Below are 27,612 nucleotides of genomic sequence, written 5' to 3'. Positions count from 1 at the left end.
GGGCCTGTCTGTAGCGTCCTGGCCACTCAGCTGCTCTTTTGCAGTGTGAGGAAAAGGCCAGACAGATCTGTCAGAGGTGTGAGGCTGAAGGCTTTCTTTGTATTCAGCCCTCTGAGGAAAGTGTAATTTCACTTAGACAGTAGCTGGGATGTCGCAGATTGTATTGGTCAGTGGCTTTGTATGGTGATGTGGAAAGAAAATAATGGGGGATTTTTTATAAATGACATCAGATCACTAATAATAATAATAATAATAATAATAATAATGACAATAATACAAATTAGATTTGTATTAAGTAGTGAATATGCACATTGAGTAAGAAAGGGGACCCAACCACAGAATAATTGATCTCTTGTACTCAGTCTGATGTGTTCATGTCTCTCATTCACATCTCTACATACCTGTCGCTATCCTCTCTCTCTGGTTCTCCCACTCACTCTTTTGCGCGCTCTCTCTCTGTCTCTCTGTCTCTCTCTCTGTCTCTCTCTCTCTCTCTTACACACACACACACACACACACACACACACACACACACACACACACAATGTTGCTGTCCCTGCTCAGGGTCTGGAAGAGAGAGCATATCACTTAAACTCTCCTAGATGTAGCTGAAACCCGTCAGGTGACTCCTGACTCACCTTTATCCCCACGTGCAGCTACTCTGTGGTTGGGGCTGCTCTAAAGAATAATGTAGTTAGAGCTTTGAGAGGTGGAGGTGAATGTGGGAGGCACTGGTGTGAAGGTGTTTCTCTTCACTAAAATAGTTCAACCCTTGACGCTCAGCAGCCTCTGTGTTCCCAAGGTAAGCCCAGCCCTGCCTTTTCCCTTTACTGCATTTTGGACATCTGTGCAGAAAAGCAGGTCTGGGGACAATGCTGCTTCTCCCAAAGCCACCTGGGAAGACTAAACCAATATCACAGACCCAGTAACCCAGGCTTCAACCCTCTTGTCGCTTTTGCATATCCCGTACACTGTGAAGAGAATGAGATTCCCCTGGGGGCTGCACCCCTTCCCTTCCTATTCCCTTCCTGGTTGGTGGCTTTCCTGTTTGTCAGCAGGGATGGCTGTACCGAGCTGTTCTCCTTCTCATCCTTGGCAAGAGGGATGCTGTGCTGGAGGTGCAGGCCTGACCATGTCACATGTTCCTTGTGACTTTGGGCGTGGCACCACCGTACTTCGATGTGGTCCCTGATATCTGGTGCAGGGACACAGTGTAGGGATGTCCAGGAGGTTTTGCCACGATGCTGTATATGAGGCTGCCAGACAGCAGATCTATAAGCAGCTGGTGGGTCACTGAACTCATGGGATCCATGGGTTGCTTCTGAGTTGGTCTCAATGAGGAGACAGAAGGAAGGGTCACACATAATAGGTCTCTGGAGTTGCATGCAGATTGCAGGTGAGGGAGAAAAGAGCCACATTGGAACAACACGATTCTGGGCACCTCCAAGTGTTTGCCTCTGCTTCCTGTGTTATTAAGTTAGGTAATAGTCAATAGATTGACTGGAGAGACAATGGCTAATTCATGTATAATGTAGACATGGCAGGGTTTTGATAAATGGTAGTTTTATCACTGTTAAAATGCTCTTCTGTAAATCAGTGAGTAGTGTAGATCAGGCAAGTAAAATAAAGGCTTTTGTTTATAGACTCTTACCACACTTATTCCCCCCAAAAGCACTAAAGTGAAAGAAAATCCAGGTCTCTCATATTAGATGCATTGATAACAACTTTAAGTTGTTTCAGTATAATCGGAAGTCATTGAAATAAATGTATCATTTGAAATCACGTCTGAGATGAAATACTGAGAGGTTAAATCAGGATGCACGTTTAGCAATGCCCCTCCAGGTTGGTATACATCCTCAGCAACGTCAGCAAGTCGCAGAATGGTCACAGCAGATGTCCCAGGATGGAGTAGTTAGGCAGCGAATGGAATCCAGGGCCATGGGGGTAGGCAGCCCTGACTTTGAATCTCTGTCCTCATTACTGTTTTTTTTTTTTGACAGATTGTCTTCTCAGAAAGGGGCTAGGATTGCTCTGCTATAGACTCCTCGTGATGCTTACAGGAAAAAGAAAACTTAGAATCAAAGCATGGTTAATGGTGTACTTTACAGAGAAGGTTGTCAATGGAACAGAGACCCTCCATGTGTTTCCTCCCTTCCCTTCCTTTCTTTTCTCTTCTTCTTCCTCTGATCCCCTCTCTATCTCTCCCCTTCTTCCCACCCATCCCCCTCTCTATCCCTCCCCCTCTCCCCACCCATCCCCCCTCCCCACCTTTCCCCATATCTCCCCTTCCCCCTCTCCCCACACCTTCCCCCCTTCCCACATCTCCCCCACCCATCCCCTTCCCCTTCTCCCCACCCATTCCCTTATCCCCACATATCCCCCTCCCCCAACCCCTCTCCCTCCCCACCTCTCCCTCTACCCCACATCTCCCTCTTTTCCCACCCCTCCTCCTCCCCCTACCTCTCTCCCTCCTCCCCATCCCTCCCCCACCCCTCCACTCCACTCCTCCCCCTCTACTCCTCCCCCTTCCCTTCTCCATCACCTCACCCCTCCCCCTTTCCCCACCCTCCTCCCTCCCCCATCACTCCCCTTTTCTGTGTGCACGTGCACATGGTTGCTGACCATTTTAAGTGGCTCCTAGGTTTTCATTAAATCAGGGCTTCTCTCATAAAGCATCATATATGTACAGCAAAGCTCCAAAGCAGGCTCTGTCACTGCCAGACTGTGCCAGTGATAACTATCAGCACCGACAAGTACTTATTTCTAATAGGTGGAGAGCTTTAGACCTGATCGCTAACCTGCTATTTCCCTCCGAGAGTCTGTAATCTGTCAATTTAATATTCATATAAAAGTGTTGATTTGAAGACCTCCCTGGATTCCCAAGTGGAAGTTCAGTTTTCTTCCCTCCATTTCCTGGCTCGCACGCCATGGCGTCCTTACTCCATCCGGTCTACACCATGTAGGCTTTGTCTGCCACTCTACCATGCACAGCTCAAGTGGAGGCTGAGTCATTCGTTGGTGAAACAGTCTCGAAGGCACAGTGTTCCCTGCGAAATCTGTGGCTCTGGACGCTGCATTATATTCCTGCTCCTTAGGTGGGCCCCACTCGTATCTGAGTGATTCCTTGCACAGCAGGAGGCAGATCATGTGACTTTCATGGGAGTGAAGCCGGGGTCTATCTCTCCTCATCAACCTCATCTCTTAGCACTGCTCCAGCTCTGTGGTCTCAAGGTCGCTGTATATGATGCCATCCTGCTTTGCCCAGGATTGGCTAGCCCTCTCCACCCTGGGCTGTCTTGATCTGAGCCCTGGCTGACTATCCAATGGGAATTGATGCCCCCATACCCAATGTCCCCACCCCCATTCATGCAGCCCCCCCACTCCTCACGATTCTACTACTCCCTATGCTCCCCATCCCCTCACCCTCCATGCCCTCCACCAGATAACCCACCTTATCCCGTGCCCCCAACCCCATGCTTCCCAGCTCACACCCTTCACATCCCTCCCCTCGCTCACCCCTCACCTCATGCCCCCACCCCACACCCTCACCCTGCTTCCCTCCCACATCCCCCACCCCTCCCCAACACCTCCACATCTGCCTCCCACCCCCCCACTCCCCCATGCACCCCACCCCACACCCCCACACACACCCATCTTGCCCCAGCCACGAGCCTCCTTTACCTTTGTCCGTCGTCTTGTTAACCTCTCATATTGTCAGTTTTCATTATGAATGCTTTCAGGACTTCATTTTCCTTATTGCCGAAGTCACTGGTCGTTGTTGGCACATACCTTTAAAATAGCTAAGTCCCTAAATCCTCAGAAAAGGTGTGGCATGGAGACACCCTTAGCGCTTTGCTGTTGGTTACATGCACGTGCCCGCTCTCCCCTGCCACCACCCGCCTCTGAAGTAAAACTTCTTCCATAAGACGGCTGTGCTGGAGCCACCATGAGTCTTCCCTCCTCTCTCTGTAGGACTTGCAACTTCTGGAGGACGGGGATCTGACTGTCATAGGCGACCGGGGAGCCACGCTGAGCGGAGGCCAGAAAGCACGGGTGAACTTGGCACGGTAACTTGCTTTCCACAGGCACTCTGCACGTGTCTTCATGAGGCTTCAGGAGTGGGTGGGGCGTGTGGTGTCTGCTCGCCATGTCCATACCGTGCGATGCACCTGGTTTGAGTGATCCCCTAAGTACTTCTAATGAACACCCAGTTGCCGAGTGCCATGATCTCTCCGTCAGTGATCAGTGAGGTGCTCTCTGGTCTGACTTCTCTCTGCCTTTCAGGGCAGTCTACCAGGATGCCGACATCTACCTCCTCGATGATCCGCTCAGTGCTGTTGATGCAGAAGTGGGCAAGCACCTGTTCCAGCTGTGAGTTTGTCCCGTCTCCAGTCAGCTCTGTGTTCGGGAACCTTTCAACGGCCCTGTGAGGGATGTGCAATTTCTACAACTTCCCTCTCCTCCGTTCCCCTCCAGATGACCCATTTTACAAATGCAAGGTCAAGGTTGAAAAATAGAGGTTTTGCCAGCGCAGGGAAGTGCACGAAGCCCGGGTGTTAGAGTTTAAAATCAGAAGGCACATCCTGCAAGTCTTTCCTCTCGTTTCTTGAAGTTCATAGCCAAGAGCTGGGATGACTGGGGTTCCTGGAAGAAGAAAGATGTGCAGGTTTAGAAGAAAGGGGCTTGGTAGCTCGGTAGTGGGAAGTCAGTACATTTCCCCCCATAATTTAAAAATAAGATTTATTTGATGTCGGCATGTGTCTGGCGAGTGAATGCCACATGGGTGAAGGTACCAGAGGAGGCCGGAGAAGGCGATGGATTCCATCAGAGCCTGGAGTTAAAGATAATTAGGAGCCATCCCGTGGGAGTGCTGGGAACTGAACTCTGGTTCTCTACAATCCCTCTTAGCTGGCCATCTTAGCACGATGGAGTTTCAGTGGCAGTCTAGCACAGGGCCTCCATGATCATCTGTAGGCTGGGCGATTTGGTGACACTGACAGTGGAATGTCACTCCTTCCAGTGAAAGGAGTGGTAGACACAGAGATATAAAGGCATGGACAAGCACACATTCCCCTTGATGGGGGTGGGGTGGGATATGCATCATACAGCGATTACCAGCCCCGGAAATGCTAACATGCAGGTCCTGGGTTCTGTGTGGCAAAATAAAAGGCAACAGACTTATGGCTCACAGGGCAGAACTCCCATCTCTCTGAGCTGTAGACAGCGGAAGTCTGAGGTGAGCGGACCGTGTCGGCCCAGCACGTTTTCACCCTTGCCTTCCTGTGTGTCTTTCCTCAGACCTCCACTCCAAAGGACACCAGTCAGGTTGATTGAGGAGGTGTCCTCGTAGCCACTCAACTTTCTCTCCAAAGGCTCTGTCTGTGAATCGTTAGGTATTGAGCTTCAGGGCTGGGGTTCAGTGTAGAGCAGATTTCAAGCAGAGTTCAGGCTCTGGACTCGAGGACTGGAACACAAGGTCATATACTGAGCATGGCCTTCTGGGGCATGGTGAACGGCAGGGTACCAGTGTGGGATGCACACGGGCCTGCCGTTGCGATGAGAGCACCCCGGAAGCGGTGGTCATGGTGGCTGGACAGCAGTGTGACTGTTATTTCGTGCTGTGAATGAGACACTTAAAGTGGCTAATGTAGTGACTTTTACGGTGCGTGCATTTTACCAGCATAAAAATAAAGGTGCAAGCAGGGTAGTGTTGAGTCTTTCAGAATGCAGCAAGCGAAAGTTGGCAGGTGGCTTGGACGAAGCTCTCTCATCTGACCCTCTCTTTCTGACTTGATGGATTCTGGGCAGAACCAGCCCTTTGTCACTTGGGTGAGCCTTGAGTGGATCCGTTCAAGTTCCCCATCACTTGGAGACTAATTCTTGCTGGGATGCTGTCCTGGAGTCTCTAGGGAGGAGAGAGGAATGCATTTTAAATGCTGTGTATCAGTATGCAGATCACAAGGGCTCTCCCCAAGTTCTCCTTTGAATAGGCGCATTCGTGAGGCCATTCTGGAACCTTTCATGTTTAGTGGCCTAGGATAGACACTCGGTAAAAGCAAGCTTGTTAAAATTGCTGCTTGACATTGGTGATGCGTTCTGGGGGAAACTTGGAGCAGGGAGCATGGATGCAATTTAGGAAGTCACCTGGCAGCAGCTGGAGGATGTTGTCATCGAGTTAAAAAATTGTATCGAACAATGTGCTACGAAAGATGGCGGGTGCATTGAAGCTTAGAAACGCAAAGTGTTTTGTGTTAAATGCGAATGAGTTTGTCTTAGTCAGGGTTCTCTAGAGTCACAGAACTTGTGGGTAGTCTCTATATAGTAAGGGAATCGGTTGATGACTTACAGTCTGTAGTTCAACTCCCCAACAGTGATCTGCAGCAGCTGTGAATGGAAGTCCAAGGATCTAGCAGTGGCTCAGTCCCACGAGGCAGGCAGGCAAGCAAAACAGAGAGAGTCTCTTCCTTCTTCCACTGTCCTTATGTAAGTCTCCAGCAGAAGGTGTGTCCCAGATTAAAGGTGTGCACCACCACGCCTGGGTCTGGGACTTGCTTTGTCCCAGGTGACTGTGAACTCAGAGATCTCTTTGCCTTAAGTTCCTGGGATTCATAGCCACTTTGCCTCAAGATCTCCATTCCAAGATCCAGGTCAGAAACTTGTATCTCCCAGCCTCGAGATCAGGATGAAAGGTTAGCCTTCCAGTTCTGGATTATCGTTCATTCCAGATGACAACCAGGAACAGGAGCTACAGAGTCACGCATTTTACATTTTACTCCAATCACGGATATACATCTGGAGTCGTTAGGCTTTGGGAGTCTGACGACTGCGTGTTGCAGACACAGGAAGTGGAAGGCTGGGGACTCCCGACTGATGCCAGTCTGATCCAGCTGTGGACGCTGCATCGGGGAGAGTCTCAGAATTACAGATGGCTGCCTCTTCCATGATCTCTTCAGGGCTATCCCAGTTAGAGCTCCCACACTGCCTTCGTCCTCCTGGTTTATAGGAGCTACGAGGACAAAATGCCCTAACTGTGTGGCTTATAAACACACACATGTATTCCTCACAGGCTGAGATGAAGCCCTAGCAGACTTGATGTCTGTGAGGACTCCATGATTCATTCATAGATGCCTTCTTGCCTTGCGCTAGTGACAGAAGTGGTCCATGCTCTGGTTCAGGAACGACACTGAGCCTGTCCATGATGGCGGGTTCCCATGAAGAAGCCCCAGAGCCTCACATCCTCACACTGGTGATTTGATTTCCGTGTATGAACACACAGGGAGACGAGAGCTTCAGCATGCAGCAGCGGCCTACCTTCCCGGCTTCGGTCTTTTATATGCCCTTACCATCAGGGTGCAATTGCTCGTTCCAGAATTGGGAGACACTGCTTTTTGCAGTCTGCCGCACTGCCGGCGTCCATGTTGACGTCGCTCCTTCTCAGCCAGATGACTGTGTCTCAGGAGGAGAGCGGCCAGCCTGCATGCCTGCCTTTCTCTCCTGCACCTCCAAGAAGCATTATGGCTTTCTAGAATTGTTTCCGGTGGACTTTCATAGCCTGTTACCCACAGCACTCAGCGTGGGCGTCTGCTTTACCTTGTCCTTCCTGCCCACACAGATCTGAGTACATAGAAGCTGTCTTAGTTAGGGTTGTGAAGGGCACAGCCGTTGGTTATCCAACACCAAATGGTCAGCCCCGAGAGCTTACTCATACCAGCAACATTACACAGACCGGCCAGGTTGTATTTGTATATTTAGGTGCTTGTGCGTGCGTCCAAGATCCATGATGTCATTATGACGTCACTTCCTCTGGGTAGTTGCCTAGGTTTCCAGTACCAAGCATCATCTCCCTCCTGTTGAGAGCTCCTCCAGTCCAATTAGAGAGTGGCTGTTCACCGCTTAGATATGAGCGCCTCTATTGCACCCGTAGGCTATCAGGCAGAGCTGGTTGTCATAGTGTATAGGCATTGCTGGGTGGGATTGGGGATTGCTTCCCTTCTTTGGAAGTTTGCCTAGCACCCTCCAATAGTATGAAAGCTATCTTCTCGGAGAAGCAGCCTTAGGTTTGAGATGAAGAAACGAAGGTTCCCTGAGATTTAGTAACCAGCTAGGTAAGAGTAGACAGAGATTTTTTTTTTTTTTTAGTTTTTTAAATTTTTATTTTCCGTACATTAAATTTACTCATAAAAACAGTCTAAAATGTACAATTTTTTCCTTTTAACAAAGTATAATAAAACATAAAACCCCCCAAAACCGAATACTTGACATTTACAATTCAAAATCAAATTAGCAGAATATTAAATATTTACAAAACTGTATCTTTTAAAAATATTTATAAAGTTACATGCAATTTTGTAGAATTGACAAAAGAATGGCTCAAAAATGGGAGAATTGTCCTTCATTCCTAACAAGGAAATATGCCCAATAGAATCTGAAGGTTTCAGTCCTGGTACCAACACCTGTGTGCCTGAGAACTGACCTGGAGGTGGGGCCACTGCCCCCTTGTGGCAGCGCAGTGCCCTGGCCCTGGCCCTGCCAGTACAGTATGTGGTTTGCTGAAGTATTGCCAAGTGTAGACTACAGGTGCCTGCCTTTTCAGAGAAACCCTGGGACGGGTCAGCGGTCAGTCCCATCTCTGGACTGATGGTTTCTTGGGCCACCTGATTGGCTCTACAGGAGTCACCTGTACTTTGGAAAGGACAGCTGTCCCCCTGCTCAAGTTCCCCAAGACTCCTTGGGGATGAGGTTAAACAGATAGACCAAGTCCCTGCAACCTTTTAAGACTTCGGCAAGTGATGCCACCCATTAGCCGGCTGTAAAACTAGCACGTCAGACCAAATGCCAGAAGCAGAGAAACAGGGACGGGGTGAGGAGGGTGAGACCCAATTCCCATTGGGCTCTCCTCACGGGACTGGTAAACAGAGATTTGAAGGGCTTGAGTCCACGTCTTTCCATGGATCTCCACCTGACAGCCAAAGTCTGCCAGGTTATGGCCTGCAGCCCTGCCAGTTGCTCTGGGTGAGGACTGCCAATGTAGGAGCTCGAGGGGTGATGGCCTTGGCCGGCTCCTTATCTGAGGGTGTGCTGAGGCCGGGCTCCCCTGGGCTTGCTGCGAGAATGTGGATACACTTGGAAGGCAACATTCACAACCTCAGAGGTTGTACACTGACATCATTGACGCCTTCCCTTTTAAGATTTGGACGTTTTCGTCCTTAAGATAGTTTGCTCCCAGAGTGGGGGTGGGGTCGGATTGTGTAGAGACTGGGTGTGGCCTCCTCTTTGACTTTTCTACCCATCCTTATTTAGGAAGAGGCTGGCAGATGCACATCGGTAAAAGTAAAAGTATCGGAGGTTCTAAGGGCTTTACTTGTTTTTATTCTTATTATTCATTTTGTTGTTGTTGTTGATGATGATGTTGTTTTAAGACAGAGTATCATGTAGCCCAGGCTGGCATCAAATTTGCTATACTGAGGAGGATGTCCTTGAACTCCTAACTCCTCCCTTCTTCACCTCCTCACTACTAGGATTGCCGAGATGCACAACCACAGTTTATGTGATGCTGAATTTCAAACCCAGGGCTTTTTACATGCTAGGCATGTGCTTGGCCAACTGAGTTTTATCCCTAGCTCCTAGCAATTTCTATTGATCATGGTAAGCACTCGCCTATGTGGCCGTCTAAGCAAGATATAGCCACATTTTCACGTGATGTACGTCTTCAATTCCCATATCGCAGTAAGATAACAAGAATTTTAGTTGTGTTTTTGTATCCTATTTTGTTTAACTGCTCTTATCAAGGGCCATACAAATTTCATTTTTTGGGTCATATAATACATGCATTTGCATAATTGTTAAACTGAGTTTCCGAAGTAAAATTAGCAGCCCTAGCCTTTTACATTGTCCGATTTTCAAACTTCGTTAGAGAAGGGCTCAGGTGCCTGCTAGTGGGCTTGAACCCTTAGCCCAGACTATTAATTAATTTTTGTATGTGATTTTTAAGAGTTGTTTCTATGACTTTTCAATTCTGTAGGTGTGTCTCTGTGGTTACATGCACGTACGTATATGTGTCTTCAGAATCCAGAAGAAGTTATTATAGCCGTAGTGAGCTGCCAGTGTGGGCGGTGAGAAGAGAACTTGGTTACTCTGCAAAAGCAGTGAACGCTAACTGCTCTCTCTCCAGTATTTAATTTGTCTTTAAACATCTTTTAAAAATCCACACTCTTAGTGTGTTGTCCTTTTCTCACTATGGCTTGGGCATCTGTGTGCAGTTGGGAGAGCCCTGCTAATGTGCTTTCTCTTCCGGTGGCTTCCGTTTGCAGGTGTATCTGCCAGACTTTGCACGAGAAGATCACCATTTTAGTGACTCACCAGTTACAGTACCTCAAAGCTGCAAGCCACATCCTCATACTAAAAGATGTAAGTAATTCCTTTTTTTTTTTTTTTTTTTTGGTTCTTTTTTTCGGAGCTGGGGACCGAACCCAGGGCCTTGTGCTTCCTAGGCAAGCGCTCTACTACTGAGCTAAATCCCCAACCCCAGTAATTCCCTTTTTTAAAAGCACACTCAGAGTTTGTTAGGAGATTTTAATACACATTTTAAGCAATGGCATTCAGAGAAAGAAATGCCCTTGAGAAGAAAGTAAAACAGACCCAACAGCAAGGTTGCAGGTTTCTTGAAGGCACGTCATGGGTGTGAGTAACTTAGATGTCTACTGAACCAGCTTAGAACCTCAGGTGTGTTGAAACTGGGGCTTCCGATCAGGCTGTTCTCCAGGGACTCCTCAGGAAGCTAGGAAGCTCCCTTCCCTCCCTTAATTTCACGTCTGTTTCCTAGAGGTGAGGTTCACATCTTTGAAGATATCCAAAGGACTTTTAGAGATATCGATATGAGGTCTGGGGATGTGGCCCCGTTGGAAGAGAGTATGCCTGGCATACACAAAGGCCTGGGTTGCATCCCCAGCACACATACACTGGATGTCTTGGTGCACCTTTGTATTCTCAGAGGTAGAGACGGGAGGATCAGAAGTTCAAGGTTTTCTTATGTAGAGAGTTCAGAGCCAGATTTGTACTCCCCCAAGCAAGTGAGCAAGTGAGTGAGCAAGCAAGCAGGTGAGCAAACAAGCAAGCAAGGGAACAATCAAGTGAGCAAGCAAGTGAGCAAAGCAAGCAAGCAAGCATTCAAGCAAGCAAGGAACTGAGTGAGCAAGCAAGCAAGCAAAGCAAGCAAGCAAGTGAGCAAGCAAGCAAGGAAGCAAGCATTCAAACAAGCAAGTGAGCAAGCAGGCAGGCAGGCAGGCAGGCAGGCAAGCGAGCAAGCAAGCATTCAAACAAGCAAGCAAGTGAGCAAGCAAGCATTTAAGCAAGCAAGCAAGGAAGCAAGCAAGTGAGCAAGCAAGCAAAGCAAGCAAGCAGGTAGTCAGGCAGGCAAGCAAGCAAGCATTCAAATAAGCAAGCAATCATTTAAGCGAGCAAGCAAGCATTTAAGCAAGCAAGCCAGGAATCAAGCATGCAAGCAAGCAAGCGAGCAAGCGAGCAAGTAAGCAAGCGAACAAGCAGGCAGGCAGGCAGGCAGGCAAGCAAGCAAGCATTCAAACAAGCAAGCAGGCAAGCAAGCAAGCAAGCATTCAAACAAGCAAGCAGGCAGGCAGGCAAGCAAGCAAGCATTCAAACAAGCAAGCAGGCAGGCAGGCAAGCAAGCAAGCATTCAAACAAGCAAGCAGGCAGGCAGGCAAGCAAGCAAGCATTCAAACAAGCAAGCAGGCAGGCAGGCAAGCAAGCAAGCATTCAAACAAGCAGGCAGGCAGGCAAGCAAGCAAGCATTCAAACAAGCAAGCAGGCAGGCAGGCAAGCAAGCAAGCATTCAAACAAGCAAGCAGGCAGGCAGGCAAGCAAGCAAGCATTCAAACAAGCAAGCAGGCAGGCAAGCAAACAAGCAAGCAGCCAGGCAAGCAAGCAGGCAAGCAAACAAGCAAGGAAGCAGGCAGGCAGATAATAACAAGGGAGACCCTAGCAGGAAGCAGACGTGTCAGTTGCATTAGGCCTCATACATACAGATTATCAATTTCTCAAATTTGCAAGCTGCTCTAGGGAGATGAATGATGATAAAGGTACAGCGTTCTTTGACGTTTTTGTTTTGTCTTTTCAAGACCTAAGGTACAGTAGATAATTTGGAAGTTATCTCCCATATATCCTGGATTGTCATCTACTATTTGCCTAAAGAGTATCTTTCACAACAAAAACAGTGAGCGTGTGAGTAGCTCCCGTTCAGGGCTGCCTGGCCACTGTGGCCACCTGACGGTACCCTGCACAAGTGCTTTCGAGCGCTGATTCACGATTCAGAAGCATGTTCCATGATCCCTTGCCACCTTAGGACCTCCATTCCACTCAGAGTAGGTGATGAGGCTCACGGGACACTGACAGGAAAATAAGGCTGCTACGCCTTTACCTGAGGAGGGGCATCTGAGGCAGGCACTAGAGAAGGAGATTACCTGGCGTGTTTGGATGAACAGTGTGGAGTCTGTGTGGTGACAGTAGAGACCCTACAGAGGTCCTCTAGTGCCTCCTTGGTACTTAACGCTTGGTACTTAACCAAAGAGAGGTGAGGAAGCTGCCAGTCAAAGTCCCCGTCAAATAGATTCTCCCCACAAAGAAGATTATAGAAGGCAGGATGACTACCCCCTCAGCAACGACCTAGTGTGTCAGCCGTTTCCTATCCCCCTGGGAAGAGGCGCTCAGATTCCTCAAGCTGGAAAACAATTAATTTCAGGTGCAGAGAGCTGAATATTCTCCCTGCAGAGTCAGTAAGTAGTAAATGGTCACCTGCCTGGCGATTTTCTGAGATCCTGCCTCCTGCATATCGAGCGTTTTATTTTCAGTTTATTCACCCACTAACAGGGACCTGGAGAAACGAGGACATGCTTTTATTATTAGTCTGGCCCTGGTCTAACAGCACAGAGGATGGCAGCCCCTTTGGTCCCCTCTCTGAGTTTTTAAAGCTTGTATTCTCAGGAAATGCCCTGTGTACCAGTAGTTTCCTCAGGAGTCTAACTGATCCTGGGAGGAAGGGTGTGATTACGTTAACGAGTGTGCAAATGGAGTCTTACCTTCTACAAATGGAGTCTTACCTTCTATGTGCCACAGGACAAGGTAGCTGCAACCCAGCAGCACTGGGGGTTTCCTCTGTGGCTCACCTTGAGCAGGATGGAGAGGGGGAGGACAGATGAGTAGGTGGGGCCCAGGGCCCAGGAGGAAGTGACCTATTTTCACTTCACCCCTTTGATTCAGCATCCCCAGGATTTCGCCCCAGTATTCATTTGTGACTTTAGACAAATCCTTTGTGTCTCTCTTCATGGAATAAACTATTGTGAAGATGTTTGCACATTACTTCCTTTGGTCAGGAAGAAACCACCTGATTAGATGTTATGTGGGATGTTGGGTCTTTGGTGAGGTTCTTACATTTGTGGGCAAGTTTTGCTTCTTTTTTTTTTTTTCTTTTTTTTCTTTTTCGGAGCTGGGGACCGAACCCAGGGCCTTGCACTTCCTAGGCAAGCGCTCTACCACTGAGCTAAATCCCCAACCCGCAAGTTTTGGTCTAAGACAAGGAAGATTGCACTTGCCTTGTCCCAGAGGGGGCGCCAGCTAAGGTTCATCCTGTGTGAGCAGAGATACTCACTAGACGCCCCCTAACTGTGGGTTCTCTCACCGTCTACGCCTTTTGCTTCCTTTAGTGTCTGTTGTGTTTGGATCATTATTGGGTCAACGACAAGTTGGTTTTATATCGCGGAGCACCTAGGATTTGGCAGACAGCAGGGTTCTCACTTGGGTGGCTAAGTCGAGCTACTACATACTTGTCAACCAGGATTGCCGACCCAAGAGCAGTCACAACTTAAGGCCAGCTACTTTGGCGAGTTGACGTTGGCCAGTTGGAGTTATCAAGTACAAATATCTACCCCTGGAATTCCTTTTGTCTTAGGGCGAAATGGTGCAGAAGGGGACTTACACCGAGTTTCTGAAGTCTGGTGTAGATTTCGGTTCCCTGCTAAAGAAGGAAAATGAGGAAGCAGAGCCCTCCCCTGTCCCAGGAACACCGACACTCAGGAACCGAACCTTCTCCGAGGCCTCGATTTGGTCTCAACAGTCATCCAGACCCTCGTTGAAAGACGGGGTCCCAGATGCCCAAGATGTGAGTTCATCTCGTGTAACCTGGTTCTTTTCTGCTCTTACAGACCTTGTAATCCTTTTAGTTAGCTCTGCTGGTGGCAATTGCATTTGTCCTGGAGTCGGACCTGTGACTCTAAGGTGTTATGAAATGTCATTGGTAAGAATGAAGCTGCCAATAGGGTAGGGGAACCGCCCTGGCTGCAGCCTGCCCTTGGGTGTAGGGGAGGACCTCACAGACATCTAGACTGGCTACGCCACGAGAAATTCCAAAGGTCTGCGTGACTGGTGGACGTCTGAAGTTTAGGATTTACCACAGGCAAATCTTAGCTTTTGCATCCAGAGAACGAATATAAAGAACACCTTAGAGCAGTGCTTCATAACTGACCTTACGCTGTGTGACTCTTTAGTACCATTCCTCGTGTCATAAAATTCCCCCAAACATAAAATTATTTTCATTGATACCTCACAACTGTAATTGTGCTACTGTTACAAATCACAATGTAAGTATCTGTGTTTTCTGGTGGTACCATTGTCTTAGGGTCTTGCTGTGTTCACGACACATCCACTACGTTTAGTTATTTGTAGGACATTGACAACGTAGGTGGCTGACAGGAGTTACTTGGCCTTTTGATGCTTTTTTTCTTAGTCAAGGACACAGAGCTGGTAACGTAGCCCACGACAGACCTTTAGAGTTAGTTCCCTTTCTTCCTTATGAGTCTGAGGGCCACATCTCATTCATGACCGAGTGACCAGTAGTCGGCTTAGATCCATTGTAGATCTTTAGCTCATATGTCTGCACCACACCAGAGGCTTTCAAGCAAGTACACACCAGTACTCCTTTAGATAGAAAGTCAGCCTGGCCACCTGGTGGTGCACTCAGGAGGCAGAGGCAAGAGGATCACTGAGTTTGAGGCCAGCCTGGGGCCCTGTCTCAGGAAGGAAGGAAGGAAGGGAGGGAGGGAGGGAGAGAGGGAGGGAGGGAGGTCGGTCATCCCTTGGCATTGGCCTGGCATGGGTTTGGGTCTGGGACCCCCAAGGATAGCAAGGTTCGAGGGAGTTCAAGTTGCTTATGTCAAAGCAGCGTATGTATAGGTAACCTGGGTACTTTTGTATCTTTCACAGCCTCTCTAGACTACTTATAACTCACAGTACAATATAAATGCTGTATCAACACTTGATACATGGAATTACTAGGGAATCTCGGCCAAGAGAAGCATCCACACATGTTCAGTACTGACGACTGTGTTCCCCTCTGAACATTTTCAGTTTGTGAGTGCAGAACCCAAACTTATCAGGTCTGACTATGTACGCAGCTGTCTTTGCTCTCCACGCCCTCAGTCTCCAAACCTGAGAGCTCTGGGTGATTCCGGTGTAAGTGGACGTGCTGTCCTCCCTCTGTCGTAGCGTTTCAGTGCAGCTACTTCACTTGGCTAGCAGTTTGAGCCATCCGGCCATTGTTCTTGCTGTCTTTGGCGCTGCTGTTGAGTTCAGAGCCTTCCCCCGGCTAAGCCTCCATGGCCAACCTGTTCTCCCACACTTGCCCGTTTCCCGTTTCCCTGCATCGTCCGTCCTCAGTAGTCAGCGCTTGAAGGCTCCTCTTCCCTTCGCAGGCAGAGAATACTCAGGCAGCTCAACCCGAGGAGAGCCGTTCAGAAGGGAGAATCGGCTTCAAGGCCTACAAGAACTACTTCTCTGCAGGCGCATCCTGGTTTTTCATTATTTTCCTCGTTCTGCTTAACCTGATGGGTCAGGTATATAATGACACCCATGCCCTCCCATGGTATTTACACGCTCCATGCTCCGTGCCGTTCCGTTGGGGTTTACAGTGGGGGTGGGGAGTGCTGCCGGGCAGGGAGCAGCCCAGAGTGTTGCAAACCTGAGTCGAGGATGGCATAGAGGAAAACAGTGAGGTTTCCTTACAAGGGCTTACCGATGACTTCTCTGGGAATTGGGTTAGGCACAGACCTGAGCCAGTGGACCCCCCTAATGCTCTGGAAGCCTCCTCCGCCTTCCCGCGTCTTTAGTAATTTTGAGTTTCGAGTTCGGAAGTCACTCGAGTCGTGCCAACTCCGTCTTGCTTCCCCTCCACAGGTTTTCTACGTTCTTCAGGACTGGTGGCTTTCCCACTGGTGAGTTCTTCCGGTCTGAATTAAAGGCTGTATGATCCCCAGGTAGCTCCACCGGAGGCTTCATGTTGCCCTGAGTTTTAGGAAGAGGTGGGGTCTGTCGGTAGGGTCTGTCGGGTCTTCTCTTTTAACCGGTAGTCACCCGAAGAGAAAAAGGGAAGATTCGAAACTGAAAAGGCAGATGCATTAAAGCACTGTGTGAGCCAAGAATTGCTTTCTGGCCTAAGACATTGTTCTTACGCTGAGGTTCCTTTTGTTTCGTTTTTACCCAACCTATACCTTCCTAACTTTTTCCATCCCGTGTTCCTTCCATAGGGCGAATAGGCAAGGTGCCCTGAATGACACCAAAAACGCGAACGGGAATGTAACCGGGACCCTCGATCTCAGCTGGTACTTAGGGATTTACACAGGTAGAGTGTCGTCCTTTGGACTATTGCATGAGGGCCTGAGGTGCTCACGGTGAGCCTGTGCGGGTAACCAGAGCTCCGAGGAGTAATTCAGCACCGTCTTAGCAGATTAGGGGACTCAGTCACATTTACTCTGTGAATTAATTAGAATAATTATTTTTTTTAAAAAAAAAATCTACCAGAAGAAAAGAGGATGAATGGAGGCTCTTAATTTGCTCTGTACCGGATTTTGAAAGTTAAACTCGGATGGAGAGTTCGGAAAACCAGCCACTGGAAATGCCTGGCTATTGTCTATTCTAATAGGTCGCTTTAGCTAAATCTTATATCATTATTACGAGGATGGGCAGGCGGATTAGAAACGGATCCCCACCCCGCGGCTTGGATTGTTCCAATTCTTACTGAATAATCACAGGCCTTTGTTGAACGTGGATGGAATCCTCTGGCATCGAGGCCCCCAAATAAAACCATTATCCCCTCACAGGTACGCAAAGCTCCCTACAGCATACGTCTCGTCTCTCGGGCTTCACTAATTACCAGAGAGTGGCTAAGCAGGGAGAAACCCAGTGTGTAGGAATTAAAACTCCTTCTCTTTCCTACCTGGAGACCAACAATGCTATCACGTCCCCAACTGTGTGATTAATTTAACATTTCGTTTGCCAGACCAATAGTAACGCTGTATACTCTGTTTTCACAAGAGCGCCTGGAAATGCGTGCAGAATCACTTTTAGGAAAGAAAATCCTCGTCTAAAATTTCAAGAGTTCCCACAGGAAACACTCACGCAGGCTTTCCTTGGGTAGAGAGAATTATCTGCTAGAACCCATTCGCCGAGGTTTGGGACTTATTCTGTTGAACTCTTGCAAAGAAACCTAAACCCATTGACTGGTTACCATCCCCACTGGCAGGCTATGCAAAACCTAAAGGGACATAGATCCGTTATGCACTCAAGTAGGATGGGCGGCCAAGGAAGAGGCCGGTGTAGCTCCCGGGGTTAGAGCTGTGTAGTTAAAGGCAACTCTTGTTTACCACATCAGCTCTTCCCAGTCTTTGTAGCAATGTGAGCTGAAAGCTAATAAATACTAGGGGAGCAGAGATGGGTGGTGTAGCTCAAGGCAGAGCGCTTGCCCGCTGTGTGTGAAGATGTGGCGTCCTCACCACACACACCTATCTGCGCAGGGTGGTTTTACAGGAGTGCCTGAGTTGAACGCATAGTTTAAACACTGCCCCTTTAAAATGCGGGATGTTTATGTGGGACACAGGTTGAGTGATTACTTGGCTATTCAGCTATCTCGTGTGGAAGCACGAGTCATATGTTCTCACAGTTCTGCCATTCAAAAGTTTTCCTCTGTGCAACCCAAGGCGGTCTTTTCAAATTCATCCTCCCTGCGAGCGCCCATGTTGGCATCAGAACCCACCCCAGTGTTAGGTTTGGGGACCTGTAAATAACAGCTGGGGTATGGAGGGAGAAACATTCCCTCCGAGCTTTTTCAGTAGGACGTGCAATTCGTTTTTAAAGCCCGCAGTTTATGCTTTATCCGCCCCACCCCCGCATACTTATTTTCCATTCAGTGAGAAAAAAAACACTTTAGGTTTTATCTGTGTGTTTTATAAACGTGCATCGTATTTATTTGGCACCTGGACGTGTATGGAAAAGACCAGAGCTATCTTTAAGAACTGCATAACCTACCGTAGCATTGTTGAAGGAGATGGAGTGTCCCCTTTTCTCCAGATCCTGATCTTCCTTTATTTCAGGTTTAACTGCGGTCACAGTCCTCTTTGGCATAGCGAGATCCCTGCTGGTGTTCTATGTCCTTGTGAATGCTTCCCAGACTCTGCACAACAGGATGTTCGAGTCGATCCTGAAGGCACCGGTGTTGTTCTTCGATAGAAATCCAATAGGTAAGTCAGCTGCCGAGGTCCCCGGTAAGGCACGCACGCACGCACGCCTCGAGGATCTGACGGCATTCCGGTCTTCGAAAGAGGAGACATCTTGCGTGTCTGTTTGTTCTCTGCAGGAAGCTTTCCCCATACTTTTCTCCTACAGTGGGAAACCTGAGTGTCCGTCACATAGAGTTATCTCGGTGCATGTGGGTGTGTAACAGCACCCAGACATTCAGTTTGCAGAATGAGTTGTGAATCCAGTGGCCGTGCGTCTCACAGAGCTCCCTGCGTAACTTGCGGGCCGAGTGTAGTTGCACAGTTTCTAAGACATGTACTGCGTTTATGCAGCATTGGCCTATACCACCTCTTAAAGGGTCTCACCAGGAGGAACGGTATCTGAGCAGGAAATGAGGGGTAGTGCACTTGCTTCTTGTCTTGGGGGGTGGGTACCGTTCCTGCCGTGGACTTGTGGATTTGACTGTGAGGTTGACTTGACTGGTATTGAAGATATATCTAAAACCCCCAAAGTGTGGTCACCCTTTAATAAATTTTCTATTGTCTCATTTATTATTATATAACGTAAATATTTGTGATTTGCTATTATGAGGTAGTATCTTGCTACTGTAACCCTGGCTAGACTGGATGTCACTATGGAGCGCAGGCTGACCCTGAACCGATGACAGCTCTCTTGCCTTTTCCTCACAAGTGTTGAGATGACTCTGGCTTGTGCTACGTCATTGACTTTAACGCTGTTTTAAAAATGAACGACAACCCCCACTTTCCTTCTTTATTTTACCATCGCCCATGGCTCTCTTGACTCTGGCTTCCAAGTGCTCTTCAGCTGCCTGACAAGAGTCTTCGTGCTGAAGAGATTCCCATGTACTCAGTGTCTTTGCGCGAATGGATAGAGGTCCCCACGATGGTCCCATGACCCACTTGCTTCTGCAGGAAGCTCCGTGGTCCAAATTCCTAGAAAGTATTAGTCATCACCACAGACTCTGGTCACCTAGGGGTCAATGGGGGGTGGGGGGCTTGGGGCAGCTTCATTTATGCAGGAGGTAATCAATGAATGGGACCTGTTGCGTAGGGAACACAGATGGCCATGGCTGCCATTAAGTAGCTGCTGGATCAAGGGCAGAGCATTTGGATTGTATCAGATGAGCAATTTTCAAAGTAGGGTATGCTGGTTAGAAAGATAGACCCCAGCGCTGGTGGCCATCTTAGCACTAGCTCCCTGTGAGAATTGCTGGTTATGGCTACGACAGGGCTCACAGGTCAGGTACTCTGTCTCCCCATGCCTTGGCATTCACCTGTGTGAAACGGGAGCACTGTCCCCATCTTATTAAAAACTAAGACTTAAGCAGGTGAGAGAGGATCCATGCTTCAAGTGGGTCCAGCTCCACCATCAGTCCCCAGCGAACGAGTATAACGACAGGTCCTGATGCTCAGTGTTCTTGCCCTTCCCTGTTTTACATGACTGTTGTGAGACTTAAATAAGGCCATTCCAGAAACCGTCACGTATGCATCAATCCCACAGATACTGCGTCTACTCTGGGCACGAGGTAGAGCCCAAAGAACAGTGAACCAGGCTTGGCATACACAGTCTGGCTGGGGCTGTGGTCAGGAGGTACCTGGAGGATTTGGTGCTATGAGCGATGTAGCCTCTCAGCTTTCCTAGAACCTGAGAGCTATCCGTACACCCGGACCGTTTAGCAGGCTGTGCTGTGTTGACTCTGCGTCTGGTCCTCCTAACCAGGCACTTCATGTTCCAGACCCATCCGCTTTTCCTGGTACCGATTTTCTTATTGATTGAGGGATTTAGGGCCCAGCCAAATCTTGGGTAACTAATCTTATATCAAGTCAGAAGCATTTGTTTTGCTTCTCCGTCCTGTGTCCATTGGCAGGACTCCTTTTCTTCAATGAAAACGGAGCCCTTAGTGAACCCCAAACATAGTCTTTTTAGTGGAGTACTGAAAACACATTTTAAGATGTTTTAAGACTTAGGTTCTCATTTGAGCAAAATTCTGCCCATTTTATTTATTTTTTTCTTTTTTTTCGGAGCTGGGGACCGAACCCAGGGCCTTGCGGTTGCTAGGCAAGCGCTCTACCACTGAGCCAAATCCCCAACCCCTCTGCCCATTTTAAAATGGCGAAGAGATAACACACACAAGCCTATGGATTATGATATCCGTAGTCTATACCATTAATTACGTATGTACTGTAGTGGTTATGTACCACACAGTGTGTACAGAAGTGTCTGCTCTGTGTCATGCCTTCTCGGTTACACAGCATGTTTGCTGAGCAATGTAAAGACACCAGAAACATGTCTTTAAAAGGTGTTCCTTCAGAGACAGCTCTCGGGAGCCCCTGAGATCAGCTGGAGTTGTCTCACCACCGCTGCATCCCGGCATCCTCCCAGATTTTAGGTAGCACAAGGAGATTAGGAAGATGTTTGTCAGCATCCAGTGTCTAGCAAGTGAGACACAGGAGGACATTGGTACAGAAGTGAGGTGGACCCTCATAGCTCTGCCCCTACAGAGCCTCTCACCACTTCTGATGCGTCTTAAACCAGCTGGGATCCGAGATCTGGCCCTTCCGTGTGTTCTGGTTTCTACCTGTGTCAGAATGTTCTCGGAGACCGGATGCTGGGATTTAAACAGGTCTTGGTCTTTCAGTCATAGGACTTGCCATGCTCTCTACCCAGGAGTGTTATCTGTTGGCCCGTGTCCTCCCAGACCTCCCCTCTGGAGCTGATCAGCGGGTAGCATTTGCCCTTGTCCACAGATGCAGGCTTTCCATGGAGGCTGCTTGAAACACTGGCTCCCGAGCCTTTGTCCCAAGTTCACTGAGTGTTATCTAAAGGAGAGAGTGGGGTCAGCCCTAAAGGTACAGGCTCCTTCTGCCTGCTGACATTGCAGAACCAGCGTCTGCATCCTATAGGCTGATAGCCAAGGCCCACACCTCTCTTAAGTCATAAGATGTGACACTATTCTCCCAGTGAGATCCGTGTGTGAGTGTGCAAAGTTAGTGTAGGTGGGTTTATACAATATGGGCCATTACTGTGTAATCTTGATTCAAGTTCATAGTTAGGGCCAGTTTTGAACCAAAACGGTGTTGGCCTTAGATTACCAAGAGCCAGCTCTCCCCCTTCCTCTTCACTTATTTCCCTTCTCAGCCCCCTCCTCTCCCACCCCTTTCTCCTTTGAGGTGTTTTTTTTTGGGGGGGGGGTTAGCCCTTACATCTGTCCCAGGGCCTTGGATCTCAGCTGCAGCCCTGATCTTCCACATCAACACTGACCTTCTGTGTTAGCACTTCAGGTCAAGAAAATCTTAATAAACAGGCCACACAGACCCTGGATCGAGGGTGTTAATGCAGTGAAACCCAACAGGTTTTCCTTGCCAGGAGCCGGGCTCCTTTTAGAGTTGAACACAAGAGGGCAGCATGAGCTGCAGAATTGCAGGGGCAGAGCCCCAGAGCACTGCAGGGAAGACTTGGGGTTGCTCTTACTGCTTTCTTGGAAAATTCCCCTCTCCTAGTTTGTGTCTGTGCCCCTTGTGAGACTCGACAGAAAATGTTAAAAGGCTTTTTTTTTTTTTTTTTTTTGCCATTTATTGCGAAGGGAACATTAGTCAAACCACCGATTTAGTCAAACCTTTCGGCACCTCCGGGATGCACGGTCTAATTCAGCCTAGTTTATATTGGTGAAGTCATCTACAAGCCCAGGTTGTCTAAGCTGCGTTAAAGAACTCTTCACATGTTGCCTGAAAACATCTACCATTTCAGGGGATTTTGATTCCCACTCAAGAGTTTCTGGATTTAGACTCTGGAATAAGCAGAAAGTGAGCTCTTGACTGGATTTTATTTCCTACAGGGTCAGTCTGACTTACTGTTGCTTTCCCATGAAAGCATGAGTTGGGGGCGGGAGGGAGCTTGGGTTTCATTTCCACGATGATGTCTGAGGCCACAGCCCTTTTATTCTATGTAGTCACCCAGCCTCCCCTTTTGCTTTTGGAGACAGGAGAGTGGCCAGTAGTGGTCCTATCTTCTGCTGCCCAGTTTTGGTCACACTGAGTGTGGATGGCTGCATTAACTTCAGATTCATAGACATACCCACTTGGCCTTAATTTGTCAGTCGGCCTGGGAGAAATAGAGTTGCTGGTGCTGGCTGACGTGCTTGCCTGTTTTCTCTGGGAGGCAGAGTTCGTCTTGGGTGGTGGTCTATATGTTCATTCACATGACAGACTTTTCCGCAGTGCTGCGTATGCACCTGTGTGTGTGCGTTACAAAGTGTAGGAAAAAAGTATCAGTTTGTGTCACCATTTTTGGTTAAGTGTGTGAGAAATAAAATACTGGAAAACGGGGGGCAAAAGAAATACACTGACTTCTGTTACTTAAATATACATTTTAAATAGTATAATTATATTTAATTGAGAACGTCTCTAATAGTCCTAGACTTTTAGACCCTCTCATTCCCATCCTAATAAAAAAAAAAATCTAGAGATAGTGTGACGATTAAGAGTCACAGCTGGATCCAGTGGGAACTGGGCTGGTAGATGACATCACAAACATAAACTACCCTGCCTTAGGCTGTGTATCCTGGAAGGGGCTGGGAGGAGGGCTGTCAGTGGTCTCACTATTGTCCTCCTTCCCCAGCCCAGAAAGGGAGTCCTCAGAATCCAGGTACGTTTGCCAAAAAAAAAAAAAAAAAAAAAAAAAAACCAAAAACGTCCTGGAGAAGTGAAGAGAGTTGAAGCCACACAGTGAGCGGTTTGTACCATCAGAAAGGCTGTCTCGCTGGAGCATTTATTAAATCAATTGTCAACACACCTTGCCTTTGCCAGGAAAGCAAGAGAAGAAAGTCCTCAATAGAGAAGAAATCTAATTGCAGGATACCCGTGTGTTTATTCAGTCCCAGTGACCACTGGAGTTAGTGCTAAATGCACATTTTAACAAGTATAATACAGCACTGTCAAAATTACCTTGACAATAATAGGCCTGTTAAATTATAGCTCTATACATGTGGAGGTAAAATGCCTCTGCTTAGCACACATTAATCTATGCCTGTTCACACAAGTGCTTCTGCTGAGCAGGTAACATGTTTAAACAAGAAATACTGGTCTTAAAACCTCTGATTTATGGTAGGTGTTTTGACACAGCTCCATTCAGGCGATTTACAAGGCACGGCTTCGTGTTAAAATATCTCACCGGAGTCATCCTTTGGCACCAACATAAATAGTCAGCAATGGTGCTGGAAATGGCAGAGATGCCCGTCCATGCCAGATCCTTCCCTCCGCTTCCTTTCAAGTGAGATCTGCTGTGGATATGGCTGCAAGAGATGACGCTTTCTCTTCCTTGAGAGCAGATGAGCTATAAGAAATTGAAAATAAGAATCAACAGCGCCCTGGCAGCTTCTGTGGGCTCACCCTGCCCACGTTGGCTTTAATTCTGGCATAAGGCCTATGGGTTTAAAAACAAAACAAAACAAGAACCAAACAAACAAACCTTTTTTTCCCTGCTTTATGCGCAATGTAAAGAATATATTTGCGCGTGCATGAGTTAGGTAAAGGGGCTTTTTCTGTTCAAAGGAAGAAGTTAGTCATCGTCAGAAAAGCTTTGTTGCAAAACAAAAACACACATTCCCTGTCTCATTTTTTTCCTTGTTAATAATAACAAACGTGAGGGAGTACAAAAGGATTACATAAAAGATCGTGTTGATCATCGTGATCCGCAGTGGCCACATAAATATTATTTTTTCTGGTTTGAATGAAATAGCTAATGGTTTGAGGCAGGTGTGGTAATTAATTCCTGTCAAGCTGTCACGTATCAAAAATAATGTTTTTTCACATAACAATGGCTATATGTACTTAAACTCTTATCGGGGGTGATATTAAGTGATATTTTATGGGTGTTGCCCATTTACTGCTAATAGCATAATAAAAGCCTTTGTTAGGAGTTTAAATAGTTACATAGTTACATACGTTTGATTGCTGCTGTTATTTCATCAGTAATCTCTCTAAATGGGATGATTATAGTACTTTTCTGCAGCCGGTAAATATTACACTGTTTTAGTATACATTTTAAATCTGCTAGAATGCTCCTATTGCTCTCTATTTGTTTTCTCCATAATAAATTGGGCATGGAAATACTGGCAGCTTAGTTACACACACACACACACACACACACACACACACACACACCACACACACATACACACACACACCACACCATATCACACCACACACACACACACATACCACACCATATCACACCACACACACACACACACCACACCATATCACACCACACACACACACACACCACACCATATCACACCACACCACAAACACATACACACACCACACCACATCACACCACACACACACACACACACACACACATACCACACATCACACCATACACACACACACATACACACATACTTACACATACACACACATACAAACACACATACACACCACACATCAAACATCAAACCATACACACACATACAAACACATACACACACATACACAACCACACATCAAACCGTACACACACACATACATACTACATACACATCTGAACACACACATATGCAAACCCACACCATATACACACTTGTGAACACAAACACATGCAAAACAAATAAACACCCACTCCATGCCACACACACACACACACACACACACACACACACACACACACACACACACACACACACACAGCCAGAGAGAGAGAGAGAGAGAACTTTGTGTTCACAGTTGTCCTAGAGAACACTTAAAAAATAAGATTTGGGAAGCTGCTAACTTGTTCAAAGCGATGGTCATGCTGTATTGCAGAAGATTAAAAGGACAGCATTTTGCTTAATTATTTCAAATTGTTCCCCACTAAGGCATATATTAAATGTGGCATGTGTACTTATATTTCGTCTCTGTCTGCTCTATCATAAATGTTACTCTTTTTGCAATGAGCGAACTGGGGGGAAAAAGAACTCAATATCGGCATCATTGAGCCTGTGACATTTTATCTCACATGAGGTATAAAATTTTTTTTTTTGTCAGCTTCTATCCAGTTTGCCATAGTTCTTGTCAAAACGATAGTTGCCCTTTCTAGCGAATTCGTATCTAGTATCCGAGTTTAATGCTAGCCTTGTGACTCCGTCTCCTCTGAAGGTGGATAGTTCTATGCCCATGATGCTAATCTGTATGCTGTGAGACGTCCAATGGTTTGGAATCCGGGCTGTTTACATCCCCAGCTAATTTAGAGCGAGGCATATATGACTCCTTGGCCATTGCCCTCTGGGATTGGAGGTGCAAGGTCGTCTCTGGCTGCAGTTTTTTTTTTTTTGTTTTTTTTTTTTGTTTTTTTTTTTTAGTTCTTTTTTTTTTTGGAGCTGGGGACCGAACCCAGGGCCTTGCGCTTCTTAGGCAAGCGCTCTACCGTTGAGCTAAATCCCCAACCCCCTGGCTGCAGTTTGAAAGACTTCTCCCTAGTGTTAGTTCTAGAGCCAGAAATGCTTCAAGGAAAAGGTATACTGAGGAATGTTCCTAGTGTAAGTCTCTGCTTAGGGGCAGTGTTTCCAGAGCAAACACTGGAGTTCTGTACCAAGTTCATCGTGAATCAGTATTGCTGCTAGGGACAGAGTCTGGCTGGAGTAAAGCGTGGCGTGGGGTGTTCTGTGAAAGTCAGTGAGGACTTACTAGGCTAGAATTCTGTTTGCTTGCTTTCTGTTTCTTGCAGATAGATAATTGTGTATGTACCACCTGTGCCTCGGCTTGGCTTTGCGCTTCCTGCTGTCTCCAGACTTATCTGTTATTTTATTACCACATTTCCCAGACTCAAGATTGGGCGCTTTGTCCTTGGTGAGTAAGCTCATACTGGTTTGATAGAGCAGAGAAAAGTTCTTTTGTCTTCACCGGCCCAGTCTCATCTCGCTAAAGTAGGCCGGGGAAGAACAATGGAGTTTGGTGGTAATTGGCTCGTAGCCTTTTGTTTTACAGTTAGCATTGTATATATATGCAATTGAGTTCTGCTTTCTTAAGAGCGGCTGATAATAGATCACTGCAGACCTAGTCTACAGAGTGGGAGGGCACAGACAGAAAAGCCAGCCCTGGTTCTTGGGAAGCTGTGATTCACGGCCTGTCCCAGGTTCTCTAGATGTTTACCAACTGAGAAAGAGGAACTAGCAAATACCTAATGTAGTTCTTCCAGGCCTCAATGTCCCTAACCTTTCCATAGCTTAGGGTTTGGGTATTTTCATGGCTGTGTTTTATGAACTGTGTGGCCCCAAGAAACAGAAGGGAAGCACATCCGTTTGAAGCGGCACATGTGTTCAAGCTATAGTGAATGGGAGGTGGAAGCAGATTGAGAGGTTCTCCCTCTCCTGTCTGGAGGGTGCACAGACCTGTGACCGCTTCAGTTCCCTCGTCCTTAGCCTCCAACAAGAAAGAAGGCATTTATTGGTCGTCTTCTATTAAACCTCCTCTTCACAGTCGTTTGGAAACCGGAATAGCCACAGAGAACAGATTGTTTTTTAAAAACAAAAAAATAAGCCAGACACTGTCTTGCAACACTGTTCTTCTATTCTGTGTAGAACTGACACAACTGGAGGTTTTCCGAGTTGTGGATGGAGCTCTAGATTCACACAGACACCTAAGTCATCCCCATCCATGGCCTCAGAATGGATCTCTTCAAGCGTCCGTGACATCAGTGACTGGCTCTGATGTCATAAGGTTTCCAGAAGTTCTCCTCCTGGCACTTCCAGGTAAATTGTTTTCAAACTGGGACCACACCAGTGGGAGGACGGAGGAGTTTGGAAACTTGAGTACTCGATTCTGTGTTTAAGATCACAATTGCCGAGTCAGAACGGATTCAGAGGGCTCTACTCCGACACAGACACTTTCTTGACCCACCGAGAAGTCACCGTGCTACAGCTCAACCCAGGAACAAGGCAGGGGCATCCAGAGTTACCCTTTATGAAGACATATATGCGCTCTGTGCCTTCTATAAATCTCGTGCACTCTGTGCCTTTGGTAAATCTCGACAGGAACT

The 27,612-nt window shown here is 47.5% G+C and overlaps 1 protein-coding gene across 4 annotated transcripts in view; it reads left to right on the top strand.

Moving 5' to 3' along the window:
- Positions 1-27,612, top strand: part of Abcc4 (ATP binding cassette subfamily C member 4) — a 234,972-nt gene that overhangs the window by 99,267 nt on the left and 108,093 nt on the right. For 2 of the 4 annotated variants that reach the window (XM_087584853.1, XM_087584854.1), the window contains 9 exons: positions 3,973-4,067; positions 4,285-4,371; positions 10,311-10,407; positions 13,961-14,170; positions 15,759-15,899; positions 16,240-16,277; positions 16,590-16,684; positions 18,432-18,578; positions 27,155-27,325. In XM_087584853.1, coding sequence (XP_087440979.1) covers positions 3,973-4,067; positions 4,285-4,371; positions 10,311-10,407; positions 13,961-14,170; positions 15,759-15,899; positions 16,240-16,277; positions 16,590-16,684; positions 18,432-18,578; positions 27,155-27,325 — 1,081 coding nt within the window. 4 annotated transcript variants of the gene reach the window in all.

This window comes from Rattus norvegicus, chromosome 15 (assembly GCF_021556685.1).
Source record: "Rattus norvegicus strain SHRSP/BbbUtx chromosome 15, alternate assembly SHRSP_T2T, whole genome shotgun sequence".
NCBI classification, from domain to species: domain Eukaryota; kingdom Metazoa; phylum Chordata; class Mammalia; order Rodentia; family Muridae; genus Rattus; species Rattus norvegicus.
Note: the sequence above shows the minus strand (reverse complement) of the source record. Positions and strands in the feature narration are given on the sequence as shown.